The sequence below is a fragment of the Erpetoichthys calabaricus genome, chromosome 4 (genome assembly GCF_900747795.2).
Source record: "Erpetoichthys calabaricus chromosome 4, fErpCal1.3, whole genome shotgun sequence".
Classification (NCBI taxonomy): domain Eukaryota; kingdom Metazoa; phylum Chordata; class Cladistia; order Polypteriformes; family Polypteridae; genus Erpetoichthys; species Erpetoichthys calabaricus.
In genome coordinates, this window is record NC_041397.2 from 188,183,979 (window position 1) to 188,201,436 (window position 17,458).

At 36.5% G+C, this 17,458-nt stretch overlaps 1 protein-coding gene across 2 annotated transcripts in view; it reads right to left on the reverse strand.

Moving 5' to 3' along the window:
* The window catches only part of tpp2 (tripeptidyl peptidase 2), a 119,352-nt gene extending 106,042 nt beyond the window's left edge, over positions 1-13,310 (reverse strand). The window contains exons 1-2 of one of the 2 annotated variants that reach the window (XM_028800051.2): positions 12,990-13,310; positions 5,821-5,949 (exon numbers count right to left, since the gene is read on the reverse strand). In XM_028800051.2, the coding sequence (XP_028655884.1) occupies positions 5,821-5,949; positions 12,990-13,154 (294 nt within the window). In that variant the 5' untranslated portion in view covers positions 13,155-13,310. The remainder of the gene's footprint in view (positions 1-5,820; positions 5,950-12,989) is intronic. The other variant, XM_028800052.2, reaches the window with a different exon arrangement.
* Positions 13,311-17,458: the final 4,148 nt, after the last annotated feature.

Here is a 17,458-nt window from a genome sequence, read left to right on the forward strand (position 1 = left end):
AATAACCGCCTGCAACAGGTAACAACGAGTGAATCTGCATACACAGAATCTGCATAAAGTGAGTAACCTAGTTAAGGCAGAAACCAGATTTCATAAAAACTTCCATTTAAAGTGCAAATCCCTTATGGAATTCTCCCTTAGCAAAATGTTCAGATATTATTAAACTGTGCCCAAAAAAAAAAAAAGTTAAAATACCATTACCATCAGACACTGTGAATCTGAAAACAAGCACGGAGCTAGAAGGTTAGTTGCAGCATACCCGAGATAGTACCATAATAGGAAAGAATCAGGGTTAGACTATGTGAAGGTACTAAAAGGAGATGATCCTCAAGTTTAAGTGCTGTGTCAGTGAACAGCAGAATGGGATTAGTTCCAAGTTTAAGCAATCTGCAGCTAGTCCTCTTTGGTCTTGTATTTCTTCTAGGTTTGCTCAGCTGGCCATCTGATTGCCTGTTAACGGCAACACACCAGCAATTAATACCACATCCTCTCTCAACTATTCAACATGCCACTACAAATTTCTCTCAATTTAAAGGGACAGAACACAGGAAAAAGTACACCCTCAAATAAACATGATAAAACTGTAATAAAAATAATTTCTTTAACAAAAAAAAGAAAACAATCATTAAGCCATCGTTATTATAAACATTGTTCACTTCGAGTATACAAAAAGGCCCTGAAATCCCTATACGGAAAGTAATGACGATGAGAGGTACATGTTAGTAGAATCATACCTGAAGCATAATACAGATAAGTTGATACCTGTCATTCGTAATGTGCAAATGTTTCCTAATAACCAAATAAATTCAACAGTAATCAAAATGTAAAAATACCTAGTCAAAGACAGAATAATATTTATAAAGAACATCTCATTGCTGCACAAACGTCACAGCACAAGCCCTATGCAACACATACTGAATTATATAGGAGACATATTGTATTATACTGTACATATTGTGAGAGAGCTCATTTCATATCTGGAGGACACCTGCAATATACCTCCACAGCACTTCAAAGGAATACAGCATTAAGAAATTGGCAGCACCTTTCAATGCACACTTTTAGAACTAGTGGCCAAGTAACATTAAACATAATATAAATACTTCAATGTGTCGCTCGTTCCCCCCCCCCCCCCCCATGTTTTTGAGTTAAATATATTTGGTTCAGCACCTCACGATACTTTAGTCCAAATATAAACATAAAATATGGTTTCCATAAAAAGCATATAAGTGCTTTTTCATATCTAACAGTTTGCCCAATGTGTGTGGAATTCATTTTGTAACATTATCCTCCGTACTAAATCTGTTGTACCTGCTTACAAGGTGGTGTAAGTTGTTGCACAACTTTGTTCTCTTTCTCAGCTCGTAGAAGCACACTGTTATGCCTAGCATTTTTGATACCAGGTTTCTGTGAATAACCGGGTTATTAAAGCACAGGTAAAAGCACTCACTGACACATGCATTGGTACTGTATTTAGACTCCCCCCCCCCCCCCAAAAGTATTGTGCAATGTGGCACTAGAAATTTTACAGTACAGTTATCCTTTCATTTACAAGACATGGTATTTTCTCTCAGTTTGTTCAAAGCATTTGTACTTGTGTTATGTTGTTTTGCCACATTTACTATTTTCCCTTTATTTTTTATAAAAAACAATTTGTTTCCAGTAAATCAAAAAAACTTTTCAGTGGTAAAGAAGAAAATCATAATTCATGTTTAACATATATTATAATCAAAATTATATTTCTACAACTTCTGCATATACATGATTGTGGATTTATTAGATAAAGGCTTCTGGCGCCAACTCCAGAAAGCTTAAAAAAAAACCATGACTCTGACCAAGACTTCAGCCTTAGTATGTGATATCTTTCAAACCACCCCTTTTACAGGTCTTATTGTTCTGATTGTTGGTTTAGTAATTATTATTTGATCAATCCAATCATTTATCACTATGTGAACCCTCATGTCATATAGTATATGGTAAATGAGGGTGCTAGCTAAGCGTTAGTGGGACTCAGTGTAAAAGTTGTAGGTATAGGACCTTTTCACGCTCAAGTCAATAAGCATTGGTGGTGAGATTTGAAAAGTGGAGAATGACAGATTGCCTATAAAACAGACTACTAAAAAGACAGAGAAGTCAGATATTTGGAACTGGCTTTCACTGGGTTTAGATTTAGAAGGAAAGGAACTAAACTGAGCTGTGTTAATGTTTCTCAGCCAAACCAAACTGTGCTTCAGAGAAAAGCAAGATGTGCTTCCCGATAGCATTAAACAATAAAGAACAGCAAATTGGGGATGAAAACATTTGTCAATATGATTTTGAAGCTGCTAAAGGCTTTATGAAGCTTTCTCAGTAACTTCGTTGACACAGCTGCAAAATATGTCAGATCAGATTTTCGTATATAACTAATACCTTTAAGCACAATGCACATCAAAGTATAATCAGGCACAATATTTTTTCTCTCCTTGTGCTTTGAAATGTAGAAGCTGCAAATATAAGGGACATTATAAATGACACACATTTGATGCATTTGTGTTCATCATGAACAAGGCTTTAATGCATGGGATGCAGTTTCCATATCAATCCAAAGTAAACAGAAGCAGAACTTGGCACGTAATGCCAAATGAGCACTTTCAGTAAACAAAAATTTATGTTCATGTGAAAAGCACATGCCTAATTAAGAATCTTAATTTTACAATGGTTTACGGTTTTTAACAGATTTTAAATTATTGTTCAGATGCAGTTACAGTATCTCTGGCAACAAGACTAAAAAAACAGTCCTGTCGACTCTTACAATATGCGTATAACACACATACACCCGGCATATTTTCATTTACATGTCTAGTTTGTGTTGTGTAGCTTAATTCACATGATATTCCTTGCAAAGATTATATCAAATTACATTTGCAGTCGGCATACTGGTGTGTGTTTTACAAATGTGTTAGCCACTAAAAATGGCAGATGTTAAGTTAGGGTTCTAATATTTCTTGTTAAAGACCTTTGAGATTCAAGTGCTAAAGTTGAAGAGATGATTTAATAACAGTGTGCATATTTTTCTGTTTTGTTTGCTCCCTTGTGCATTTTTCCCATTCACATTTATGTCATGCTACTTCCCAGAGCTTTTCCTCTTCAGCACAGGGTACAAGGCAGGAATAAATTGTCCAAAGGGTGCCAGTCTGACACAGGACATAGTCACACACACATGAGTGCTGTTTCATATGAAGCCAAATTAAAGTGACCAATCAATATGGAAGCCTCACACTTGGGCTAGGATTGAAGCCCTACCAAACAGGTCTATGAGGCAACAGTGAGGAATAATCACTATATCAGACTAGCATAAAGAGTAGCTTCTTTAAAATATGTGCATAGTTATAGAATTGGAAATGACAAGCAATTGAAGTGAGAAATAAGGAATATGTGGGACTATAATACATTATTGTAGCACACAAGCAGGCAAAGATTAAGTTTTAGAAAAGGACACTCCACTCTTATTAGTATATTCATTTTATAGCAGAAAATGTGTCAGTGTGTCTGCTGTGACCAAATTGCTATGAGTGAACAGCAATTAAAAACGTTCGCTTGGTACGTTAGCTACAAAATTTTAAACACATCCTATAATTCATGGAATAAAATGAACAGGTAATGAATGATATGTAATACTTTGAAAGCAACCATGTCAGTTTAACAGAAAAGCAAAAAAAGCTTTTCTATCTGATTGTTGCACACAGTATTAGCAATACAATGCATACAGAGCAACGTTTATCTGAATAGATGTTTAACAGCACAAGATGCACTCATGAACCACAATGCACTAGAAAATGTATTCCTGATAAACCTTACTATACAGTAACTTCTTCTCCAACAAACAAAGGCTATACTTTAACTAGACTTTTCTGAATCTACTGTGCTGACATTAAGAACAATTTCATTTTTATAAAAAAAGAGGTAAACAGTCAATATTATATTTTCTCATCGGGTTTCCACCCTAACACTACCCATTTTCACTTGGTTTCCTGACATGTGCTCCACTAAAGTAAGTGGTTACTTCTAACTAGTTTTCAATATACAAATGCAGCTCTTTGCAAATGTATTTAGTTCTGTAAGCAACTGTCCAGTTTTCCTGGATAACGGTGCAATACTGAAATGTTGTATAGTTTTACACGAAAAATTCAAAATTATCTTTGTTTTTTTGGTAAGATAAAAATCTTAAATAAAAAAAAAAAAAAAAATGAAATAGTCTTTTTGCAAATGGATTCTATCCCTACAGTTTAATATTTTATACAGTCATCTTATGAAGAAACAGTACCATTAAGTCTTTTGGAGTATGTATTTACAAGTTTTACACAATGTTTGGGAGTGACTTTAGCCCCTTCTTCCATGCAGGTTGTTGAGGTTAGACAGATGACACCTAGGCACCCTACTTTTTAAAAAAGTGCCTTAGATTCCCAATCTGACTGAGATAAGGATATTGACCGGACTGCTGCTGGACTTTCACCCTCCTGTTGAGCTGTTTTTATTTTATTTTTACCTTGTGTTTAGGAGTATTCCCTTGCTGAAAGACAAACTTTCTTCAAGATATTTTAGCAGACTTAAAATAGATTTTTGTAGCATTTGCTTATATTTTCTGCCATCCATTTTTCCTTCAATTTTAACTACATGTCCAGTGCTTGCTTATAAAATGTAATCTCAGCTCATATTGGTATCACCACCATATTTCATTATGGATATGGTATTTTGGGATGTGTGGACAGTATCATAGCTGTGCAAATGTCTCTTTGAACTTTGGTCAAAATGTTTTTGGTCTCCTCTGACTAAAGAATATTTTTCCACATCACAACTGGGTCATTATTATGTCCTTTGACAAATTCCAATCATGCTTTCACATGATTCTTGCAACACCCTCCTATACTGCCCAGTGTCATGCAAAGTTCTTAAAAAGATTGACTGATACACCTTGAATTCCACCTCAGTTACTAAAACTGTACCTCCTTAAAACAGATTGTTGGCCACTTTATGGCTTTTATCACAGGTTTCCTTTTATTTTGCTCTGAGTGTTTAAGGGACAACTTATTCTAGGCAGTATCTGAGTGGTTTAATGTAATTTCATTTCCTTATAATTGAAACAGCATTGCTCACTTTGACAACCAAACTCTTACTGTGGATACTGTTTTGTACTAACTTTGTTTTCTAACTCTTAGTGTTTTTCAAATGCCCTTTAGTCTTCATTTTACTGCCATTCTTCAGATTCACAACCTGAATGATGATGCCATAATTGATTTTTTTTTTCAGGAAATGTGAGTGTTATTAAGGTAATTGTTTTAACCGGTGTAAACCCAGACCTTTGAAATAAACACATCACAGAGTAAAAAAATTCAGTGTAGGATTTGGATTTTCTAAACTTAGAGGCACTTCAAAAATGCAACCTTCCATTTTACTCATTTTCCTTCACCAAATTCAAAAACCTATATTATCCAATAATAATAGCTACATTTAAACTCAACATTTGAATAGTACTTCAAAATTTCTTAATCTAATATTTCCTCTTCCCAAAACACTGGTCAGACCACACTGGACACTTTCAAAAACACTTTTTCCATTAACATTTTTTTTTCTCTGCTAGTCTGGTAACAAGGTTTTGGATGAGTCATTAATTTCTGCACACTCTTCTGCTAATCTGCACAATTAATGTTCAGCCATACACATTATAGAAGACATTATCACTGCTACAACTAAAACAACAAAACAACAGGACATGGAAAAGATTTAACATTTATGCCTTGGTAAGCATGAGTTTCCATAAAGTAATCAATTCAGAAATTTGACCTTTAATGTCCTTCCTGATAAGCCTATTAATGTTCCATCTTTCGGCACCGCAATTGTCGATGTGTCTACATCACCGCTGCCTGTTGTGTCAATAATGTCTATAATCTTTGGTTTCCCATCACTTGTTATCTAGAAAGAAAGAAAAAAAAAACTACAATAAATATTGTTATGAAAAATGAAGTATTTAGCTAAACAGGTCTAAAACAGAAAACTAATTTTAGAAAATATCATTTAGAAATAAGGGTTAAGAGAAAACTGGAAACATAACAAGAAGCTAGTATTTCAGATAATTTTAGAAACAGACTATGTAGGAAACAATCCATTAGCACATTAAAGGCCAAAATTCTTAACATTAAAATTCACATAAAACAACTGAATTATTACCATCAAAATGCGTGATTTTTTTTAAAAGGAAATAAAATAATCTGCATACATTTTAATAGTACATAGAAAATGTTACAGAATCATTAAACTTAAAAGAAATCTACATTTTCATCCAGGTGGCATATTGGTCTGTATTGCTTCATCGCAGCTCCAGGAGCCAGAGATCAACTTCTGCTTAGGTTACTATACAGTATAGATGGAGCTTATGCATCCTTTCTGTGTTTGCATATACAGTACTTCCTTTTACATCCCAAAGACATGTGTTGACTTAATTTGGTCTTGTCCAAATATGTGTAAATGTGTGCATGTGCACCCTCATCAGGTTGGATTCTGCCTTGTGCCCACTGTTGCTGGGATAAGCTACAGATACCCACTGTACAGTAGTAGAGAAGGCAGTAGTAGAAAACAGGAGATGTGTGAAAGGCTTGAATAATAAATGGATGGATTAATCTCAAAACAGTTAATATGTGTACATTATTTATGTTAGAGAATGTCCAGTGAAGTTTTTCCACATACATTTTAAATAATAATAATCATGCACTTAATTTCAGTTACACACACATTATACATACCGTCTTTTTCCGAAAATAAGACATCCCCCGAAAATAAGCCCTATCGAGATTTTCGGAACTTTTTGTAATATAAGCCCTCCCCCGAAAATAAGCCCTAGTTAAAATAATGTGAAAAAAAGAATTCGTTAAAAAATGCTGTTGATTTATTAAGTATGTTTAGCTTCCCTAATACTCGTATTTCAGAGAAATGTTTGAAATAAAATATTCCGAGAAATTCATTGTTTACCTCTACAGTTCGTTTCAAATTAATTCTTGGAATTTATCTTAAAAATACAACATAAGGCAGCATGAATACATACCGTAAATATTGTGTCCGCTCTGCTCTGCTGTGTTGTACTGCGTCGCGCGTATCGCAGAGTATGGTCGAATGAGGTGGGGAGGGGGTGGAGGGGGGCATGCATATGCGGAATGCGACGGAACGCGTCGTTGGCGCACACTATAAATAATTGTTCATTAAGGCAGCAGTCTACATTGAGCGACAGTGCAGATACAATGTTTGTTCATTTCAGTCTTGTAAGTCTGATTATTTCCTCATACGTAATTTTATTTTTTATAAAGTGAATAATTTTTAACCGCAGTTAAAATGAGTACAAAACGAAAGAGCTATTCCGTCAAGTACAAAAAGGGAATTGTGGAAGACTCCAGGGGTGTAAATCTTGATTTATGACGATGTTCCAGAAGAAGATGACATGACTGTAATTGAATAAATTTTAATTTCTGTATTCTGTGTAAAATAAATAAATATTAAATAAAAATATATAAATATACTTTTATTTTTGTCCTCCCCCGAAAATAAGCCCTAGTGCGTATTTTGGACCAAAAAAGAAAGTAAGACAGTGTCTTATTTTCGGAAAAAGACGGTACATACATACATATACATATACACATATATATATATATATATATATATATATATATATATATATATATATATATATATATATATATATATATATATATATATATATATATCAGTGGAACCTTGAGATACGATCACCTCTGCATACGAGAAATTCAAAATATGAGGAAAGTATGAGCGAAAAATTCAGATCTTAATACGAGCATTGGCTCACGTAACGAGCCACGAGCCAGGCTGTGGGTATAGCTCGTGGCTTAGCGAGGGGGCGTGGTAGCTGTAGCGAGCCGCAGGGCGATCTGCGGTGTCTGCCTTTCTCACCTAAGTGCACAGGTGGGAAACTGCCCACATCCATGATTTGTCCTGTGGCTGATGGGCTGGGCAGGGTTGCCACCCGTCCTTTAAAATACGGAATCGTCCAGTATTTGAGAATGAAATTGCGCGTCCCATTTTGAATCAATACGTATGCGTCCCTTATTTTTTTGTATTAAAAGTGGTAACCCTAGCAGCTGCCATGTCTTCCCCGCATATATAGAGAAGCGCGAGCCGGTTAAGGGGGAGAAGAAGTAAAAGAAAAGAGAGGAGAGGAGAGAGAACGGAGGTTGCAGGAGGAGGCAGGAATCCGCAGCAGTAGGAAGTCGGTGCGAGAGAGCGAGCGAGCGAGTACAGGCTCGCGTGTAGCTGAACAGGCGAGCCAAACAGCTGAAGCAGGACGGTGTAGAGAAGGTCAGCTGCATTAAGTGTCTCGCCTGTTGCAGAGCCCGCATGGGAGAAGCAGGTGAGACGCTAACAGAGAAGAAGCACCGGGGATTGTCATCTGTTTTTTGAAGACTGCTTCCTGTTGACGTTTTAACCTCGTGTTAAAGGATTGTTATTCTTATGTACTTTAAACCTCCACTTCACAACTGTTTTAAGGATTAAAGATTTATTGAATGCTCTACTGCACTTTGGACACCTGTTTTGATTCTTTTAATAATCAGTTATATTATTTACCAGTGTTATTTATTAAAGGTAGACTACAGTATATATAATTTATCAGTGTTACTTGTTAGGAAAATTGATTTTTATGTTAATATATTTGGGATGCGGAACGGATTAACTGGATTTCCATTATTTTCAATGGGGATGTTTGTTCTAGATACAAGAAATTCGCTATACAAGCTCAGTGCTGGAACGAATTAAACTCGTATCTAGAGGTTCCACTGTATATGTGTATATATATATATATATATATATATATATATATATATATATATATTACACACACACACAGACTAGACTGTGGACTACTAAAAACAGTTTCCCATTTCAAAACCCAATCCTTAAATCTCAGAAATATTTCTCTTTAACTCAATGAGCTTAGCTTTATGTGGGTGGGTTTGTGCATGATTTTGTCCTGTATTAGAGTAGTGCCCTGTCATTAGGTTCCTGCCGTTCATGCAGTGCTGCCCGAGTAGCCACTAGTTCCTTGTAACCGTGAACTGGTTAAGTGGGTTAGAGGATGAATGAAAAGATGGATGTAATCCCATTTTCCCAGCTCATAGAGTCAATCAAATGATGGTGCAAGAAATTCAGAATGATTATGCAGTACAATTAAGTTGTAGTTGGAAACAGCTTTTCAGTTTTAAAAATAATCCATCCATCCAACTTTAAAAGTCAATCCATTATGATCAAGTAACCTCCTCAAACTCACTTATTCTAGCTGAACTGGGCACAAAGCAAAACCAACCCTGGAGTAAAAGAATTCATGAACCTCCTGGACTCTTTTGATTTGAGACAGCTCGTTAGTCAGCCTACACATAAAGCAGGTCATACGTTAGACTTAGTAATTACCAAATGACTAAAAGTTGATGTAAAACAGATCATTGTTATTGGTCTATCAGACCATTTTCTTTTACTATTTAATATATAAATATTGATAGAAAACATTCATGAGAAGCATTTTGTTAAAAAATGCTTCTTTGATTCATCAGCAGCTTCAAAACTTACAAACATTCTAAGCAAACAGTCCATTTATAGTGCTAACTACAATAGCGAGGATAATGTAAATAGTAAGGTGGAAAAATTTAATACTAAGGTGAGAGCTGCTGCTGACACCTGAAAAGTCAGTGAAAAAATCTTCTAGCATTGTTATACCATGGAAGATCCAAAGAGTGTCTGATTTAAAGAGAACATGGCGGAGAGCTGAGCGTAAATGGAGAAAAACTAAACTAACTATCCACTATGAGATATTGAAGGTTAAAATAACAGAATACAATAACACAGTCCGTCAGTCTTGAGAGGCGCTGCTATTTCTCTAAGATTACAAATAAAAATGCTAGTAATCCCAGAGTCTTATTCTCTACGATTGATCATCTGCTAAACCCAGGTAACTCAAAGGAATGCCTCCAAAATACTTCCAGTGAAACTTGTGAGGCTATTGCTGTATTTTTCAATCAAAAAATTAATGATAATAGAAATAATATAGTATATCTCCCCAACACTGCGGATCCTCTTAAGCCCCAATACTCCATTATAAACAAATTAAACTCTTTCACCAGGATAGATTCACCTGATTTACATAAAATAATTTCTCAACTGAGACCCTCCACCTGCGTCTTTGACCCAATACCAACACGTTTTTTCAAAGAAGTATCTGGCGTGCTAATTAATAGTATTCTTGACATAGTAAACTCGTCATTAGATACGGGGGTCTTCCCAGACTGTCTTAAGACTGCTGTAGTTAAATCCCTACTTAAGAAAAATAATCTTGACCCCTCTGCTTTTGAAAATTTTAGACCCATTTCTAACCTGCCTTTCTTAAGTAAAACTCTAGAGAAGGCAGTCATTATGCAGCTAAATGACCACCTCAATAAACATACTTTTCTTGATAAGTTTCAGTCGGGTTTCAGAACAAATCACAGCACAGAAACTGCATTCGTTAAAGTAGTAAATAACTTGCGGGTAAATGCAGACAGGCCGTTTATCTGTTCTCATCCTCTTAGGTCTGAGTGCCGCATTTGATACCATTGATCACAATATTCTTAGAAATCGCCTTAGTCAATAGGTGGGCCTCTCTGGCAGTGTCTTAAATTGGTTTGAATCCTACTTGGCAGGTAGAAAATTCTTTGTTAGTTGTGGTAATTATAACTCAAAGACACATGATATTCTATATGGTGTTCCACAAGGCTCTATCCTGGGTCCGCTGCTCTTTTTGATCTACATGCTTCCATTAGGTCAGATTATCTTGGGGCATAACATGAGTTACCAAACTTGATGCATTAGGATTAAAAGTCAAGACAGAGGTAAAGAATTTAGAAGTAACTGTTGACTGTGACCCGAATTTTAAATCGCATATTGATCAGATCACTAGGACAGCATTTTTTTCACTTAAGAAATACAGCAAAAGTTAGACCTCTTATATCATTGAAAGATGCTGAGAAATTAGTTCACGCTTTTGTTTTTAGTCGACTACATTACTTTAACGCACTCCTCTCAGGACTACCCAAAAAAGACATAAATCGTTTGCAACTAGTGCAGAATGCAGCTGCTAGAATCCTAATTAGGAAAAGAAAATCCGAGCACATTTCTCCAGTTTTGATGTCACTACACTGGTTACCTGTGTCATTCAGGATTGACTTTAAAATTCTGCTTATGGTTTATAAAGCCTTAAATAATCTCGCCCCATCTTATATATCGGAATGTCTGACATCTTATATTCCAAATCGTAACCTCAGATCCTCAAATGAGTGTCTCCTTAGAATTCCAAGAGCAAAACTTAAAAGAAGTGGTGAGGCGGCCTTCTGCTGTTATGCACCTAAAATCTGGAATAGCCTGCCAATAGGAATTCCCCAGGCCAATACAGTGGAGCACTTTAAAAAACTACTAAAAACACATTACTTTAACATGGCTTTCTCATAACTTCATTTTAGTTTAATCCTGATGCTCTATACATTCAATTAATTATCATAACTATTCATGGTGGCTCCAAAATCCGTAGTAACCCCTACTCTCTCTTCTGTTCCCAACCCCCCGTTTTCTGTGGTGGCGACCTGCACCACCACCACCTAATCAAAGCACCATGATGTTCCTACATTGATGGATTAAAAGCCTGAAGTCTACATGACCATCATCATCATGTCCATCCATGAGAACCCTAAATACAAAGATCATTTATCTTAGGTAGAATGCCCAAAGGGGGCTGGGCGGTCTTATGGTCTGGAACCCCTGCAGATTTATTTATTTTTTTTCTCCAGCCGTCTGGAGTTTTTGTTTTTTGTGTTTTTTTTTCTGTCCTCCCTGGCCATTGGACTTTACTCTTATTCTATGTTAATTAGTGTTGTCTTATTTGAATTCTTATTTTGTCTTTATTTTTCTTTTCTTCATCATGTAAAGCACTTTGAGCTACATTATTTGTATGAAAATGTGTTATATAAATAAATGTTGTTGTTGGATTGGACAATAGTCCACGGCAGGACCCACCCAACCACACTGGGGCAGTTTAGAAGTGCCAATCAACATGACATAATGTACATATCTATGGAATACAGGAGAAAAAGTGGAGAACCAGAAAGAAAAATAAAACTACACAGGCAGGAGGACAACATGCATAGCCCACACAGACAGCAAAGTTATTGTCTGTTTTTACCTGCATTATTATCAATCTTTAATTTAATATTGTTTTTTGTATCAGTATGCTGCTGCTGGAGTATGTGAATTTCCCCTTGGGATTAATAAAGTATCTATCTATCTAACCTGGTGCAGATCACAAACTTAGGATGCGGGATCCGTAAGGAACTGATGCTAATCAGTGTGCCACCACGGCATTCTCCAATTAAAATGACAGGTTCAAAAAGTAATGCCTTAAAAAGGGAACAACTGATTTGGCGTCATTTATGATAATGTACTCCTATTAAATGCCACTGAAAGCAGCAAAATGAAAAGTCCACACAACGGTAGACTGCAACAGCACTGAAATCAGGGACTTCTTTTTGTCCGGCCACATTAATGTCACGATTCTGATAGCGATTACATCAAACTGTTAAATATATCTGAGCTGTTAAATATATCTGAGTGACTGTGTTTGATGCACCCTCTTCCGAACCAGCCTCGACCCTGAACTGAAAGAAAAATTGTTCCAGCAATATACCAGTATAAACACGCGCACGTGTACCAACGTAACAAATGACTTGTGTCAGGTGCTGCTCACGGATTTCGTGCTAGTAAGAGGTGGCAGTCGTTTAATCCCGGCCATCGTTTAGTTGTCAAACTGCCGTGGAATGGCACAGGAAACACGTTCTTTTTATCTGTTTTCACTCATTCTCACACTTTTGCCGGCTGAGGCCTACACAATTTGAGCCGCCTCCCGCTGGAGTTACCTGTAGGCCCGGTGCTCCGGGATCCACGCCGGTGTCGAGGACTGCGATGAGCACTCCCCGACCATCGTATTCGGGGTATCGGTTCAAAAAAGCCGCTGCACCGGTCTCTTTCTTAGGAAGTAATCCATGAAAAGGAAAAGGCTCGTCAGTTAAATTGGCAGCCATGACTGGGATGGTAATCGTAAAGAAAGAAACAAAAGCACCGAAAACAACAATGACAGCGAGCGACAACGCGCCGGACGAAGATCTAGAATAGAAGGAACAAGAAAAAGACACACGGAAGGCGCGTGGGCCGGTGCGCCTCGCGCATTTAAAGGAACAGCGCTGCCGCCCGTGCAAGCGGTTGGTTCAGAGATGAAACATTGAAACGAGTTTGGTTTGTACTGTCAAGAAAACTCGTTAGCAATTACCACGTTTCAGAAGACAATACAGGCAGCTTAACGTTCAGGTATGACATATTCTGCATTGTCCTCTTTTTGACTTCTTTGCTGCAGTTTAACAGTATTGTCATGTAATTGTTGAGGTCACATTTAATTTTAGTCTGCAAGTCTTTTCAGTTTTGCTTCTATTGTTTCACCAAGTTGACAGTTACAGCAAGCGTAGGTTTAGAGTGGACATGACTGTGTTTAAAATTATGAATGGAAATCAGTACTGTCGGTCTCGGCTGATACAGTACCTTGAATTGAGTTCCGCAACAAGAACACGAGAACAGAGATGAGAACTTGGCGATTTCACGAAAACGTTTTAAAGTTTCTCTTCACATAGAGGACGTGGAATAAATTAGTAATGTGAAAAACAATAGGCTTTAGGTAACTTCAAAATTCAATTTACAGCATGTCATTTTGGACATAATAAGAGAATATGATTGACAATCTTTGTTAGACTGAATACCCTATTCTTGTCAATATTGTTCCAGTGTTGTTAAAAAGGAAAAAAGTAATTTTTTTGGTGAGAGTCACCACTTTAATTTTTACCCTTGATGCAATAGGAAAATAATGGAAAATCAATGGAAATATTTCGAAAATTATGGGACAAGTGTTAACTTCAGCATCTAAACAAGTAATGAAGATCCAAGAATGAGAGAATAATATCCAGCTGCAGATCCAGAGCACCATATGTCAACTCAGGACTATGCCAGCAGTTCCAGACAGGTTATAGGATGGAAGTTAACATTAACGGTTAGTATGGTTAACATGTAGGATAAATAGATAGATAGATAGATAGATACTTTATTAATCCCAATGGGAAATTCACAAATGGCTAAGGTTAGGGGTTAGTTAATGTTAGGGGTTAGTTTTAAGTTTGGGTTTGGTGTGGTTACCTGTCAATCAGTTTGATTTGTGATGACATATAAATGTTTATTACTAAATTGCTGATCTAGACATTCGGTGATGTCCCTTCTGCCCTTAAACTGCGGGCATAGACCTGCGGTGACATATGGTACTTGTGGCTCGGCAGGTCGATACATCTAGAATAAGATAATTCAAGAATGGTCGACTGACCAGAAAAGTGCATTTTAAATTGGATGTTCAAAATGTCCCAAGCCTTACCTATACCAGGTGTGACAATTTAATTTCCAGTACAGCCATGTAGTTTTGCCTGTGCTACAAAGTGCTACTGAAACGGAGCTGTTAAAAGCGAGGATAGAAAAGTCAGGTGGCTTTGACTGGAATAAGAGGTTTAAGAAAGTGAGAGAAGATCAGAACAACGACTCCAGAAGTGGTTTATCCATCTTAACAATGCCCCAAGCCATGATACAGCATTGTTATTTAGTTGTTGAGCTCACATTTCATTTCAGTCCGCAAGTCTTTACAGTTTTGCTTCTACTGTTTCACCAAGTTGTCAGTATAAACAAATGTAGGATAAGAGTGGACATTAATTGTGTTTGAAATTATGAATGGAGGGGTGGGGGTTGATTTGTTTTCAATCCTATTTTTGTAAAAATTGATCTATTTGTGTGGATTGTTGTGTGATTAGAATAAAATCAATAAAATTATTATTTTTTTTTTAAATTATGAATGGAATCAGTTCTGTGGGTCTCAGCTGTTATCTTGAAATAAGCTCTGCAAGAAGTACACTGGGGCACTTAAGGGTAGAGTTCAAGAAAATGTTTTAAAGTTTCTCTTCACACTAATAACATAGACACATGGAATAAATAAGAAATGTGGAAAACAATAAGACTTTAGGTACCTTCATAATTTGATTTATTTTATTTAGGACAAATTAAGTGAAAAGGATTGACAAGCTTTGCTAAACCGAATAGCCTGTCCTCATCAAAATTGTTCCAGTGTTATTAAAAAGAAAAAAAAGACTCATTTTGTTGAGAGTTGCCACTTTAATTTTACCCATGATGTAATAGGAAAAGACTGGATATCATCTTGAACTGTTGGCTTCAGTGTGTTAAAAAGTAAAGAATATGCAAGAATGGTTGACTGACTAGAAAAGCGCATTTTACATGGGGTGATCAAAATGTCTGAAGCCTTACCTATACGAAGTATAACAACCTAATTCCTGGAATGGCTGTTTAGTGCTACTGAAACTTTGGAGCTGTTAAAAGCAGCATATGGTGAGGATGCTATGAAAAAGTCAAGTGGTTCTAAGTGGCACCAGAGGTTCAAGAAGGGGAGAGAAGATGTGAGCAACAGCACCAGAAGAGATTTACCTATTGTGAAAATGCCCCAAGTCATGATGTGTTCTGTGTTCGCCACTTCCTTGCTAAGAAATCAGTTACCAAATTGGATCAAATGAGAAGGAGATGTGAGTCTTTAATTCAAAAATTCATTCCCATGAGGGTTTAGTTTTCTGTTTATGATATGTGCTGATTAATCTGGAAGTACTGTATATATTTAACATTAATTTATCAAAAAAGGTTGTGTTTTGCACATTTTGAACATACAATTGGCAATATGAAAGAGGGATACTGTATGTAATATGAATAACATGGGATTTTTTTTTCTTCATTTTTCAATCATTTGCCATTGTAATGCATTGGTCACTATTGGCTTCTATTATATCATACATTTCTTTCTCTCCATCCTGCATGAGAACATGAGCCACTATTGCGAACTTTATGGGGTAAGTAACACAAATAAAATCATTTTTGGTGGGAGAATTCTTTTAGGATTAACTGAAAAATCTTCTTTCCTCAAAGTTAACAGATTTCAGCCTGACTTTTCAGTTCCTGGTCCATTCTTTGTTAAACAATACACTTTTCATAATATCTCTGGTGCTCTGTTCAGTCAATTAGCAGTTACCTTAGAGCTCAATGTAGTTCCTGCCCATGCCATAGCATATTGCAGGGGCATTACTTCACGTCTGCAACTGTGTTGTTTCACGTTTTTGCCTTTCCTTATTGTAAAGGTTTGCAGTCTGTTTTGACAGTTTAGCATTTATGATTTTTTGCTGTGGATCTATATCTGGCATTTGCAGTTTTTGAATTTTAGATTTGTGGAATTTTAGCCCTAAGATATTTCTGCCCATTAGTTTTCCCCTTGTGTTTTGTTTGGAGACTCTCTTATAGGTACTGTTTTTCTATCGGTTAGTTTTTTATTTTCTGCAAGTTTTTGTAGTTAGTAATTTTTAAATTATATTCATTTTCTTTATTCCATTTCTTTCTTTAATTTTATGTTCATTGGATTTAGATTTGTGGTTAGACTGGGATTGAACTTTAGTGTTCAGATAAAAAATTTAAATTTTTGTTCAATAAATGGATTAATTGAAATATTATGCTGTACAAAATTGTAGTACAGTATATACAAGTATTTTTTTTTCTTCTAAGAGTGTTTGATTCTATATGAAATGCGAGACAACGCCTCTTTAAATGTTAACATCCAGAGATAAAAAAGACAGAGCTGAAGGTCAAATACAAAAAGCTTTTCTATCTCCAAAACCCATAATATTCTGGTTAAAGACAGTTTAGGGAAAGAGGGTAGCTGTTATGTTCAAGCCAGGGTCTTTACGGTGGCTTATGTTTAAATTTCATTTTTATGTTCTTTAATTTTTGGTCCACTGGTTATTATCAGGGAGGCACGGTGGCGCAGTGGTAGCGCTGCTGCCTCGCAGTTAGGAGACCCGGGTTCGCTTCCCGGGTCCTCCCTGCATGGAGTTTGCATGTTCTCCCTGTGTCTGCGTGGGTTTCCTCCGGGCACTCCGGTTTCCTCCCACAGTCCAAAGGCATGCAGGTTAGGTGGATTGGCGATTCTAAATTGGCCCTAGTGTGTGCTTGATGTGTGGGTGTGTTTGTGTGTGTGTCCTGCGGTGGGTTGGCACCCTGCCTGGGATTGATTCCTGCCTTGTGCCCTGTGTTGGCTGGGATTGGCTCCAGCAGACCCCTGTGACCCTGTGTTCAGATTCAGCGGGTTGGAAAATGGATGGATGGTTATTATCATCAATGTTAATGTTATTATTTATGTTTATTATTTGTATAATTATTTTTATTGAATTCTATATATGAATGCTTGTTTTGCCAT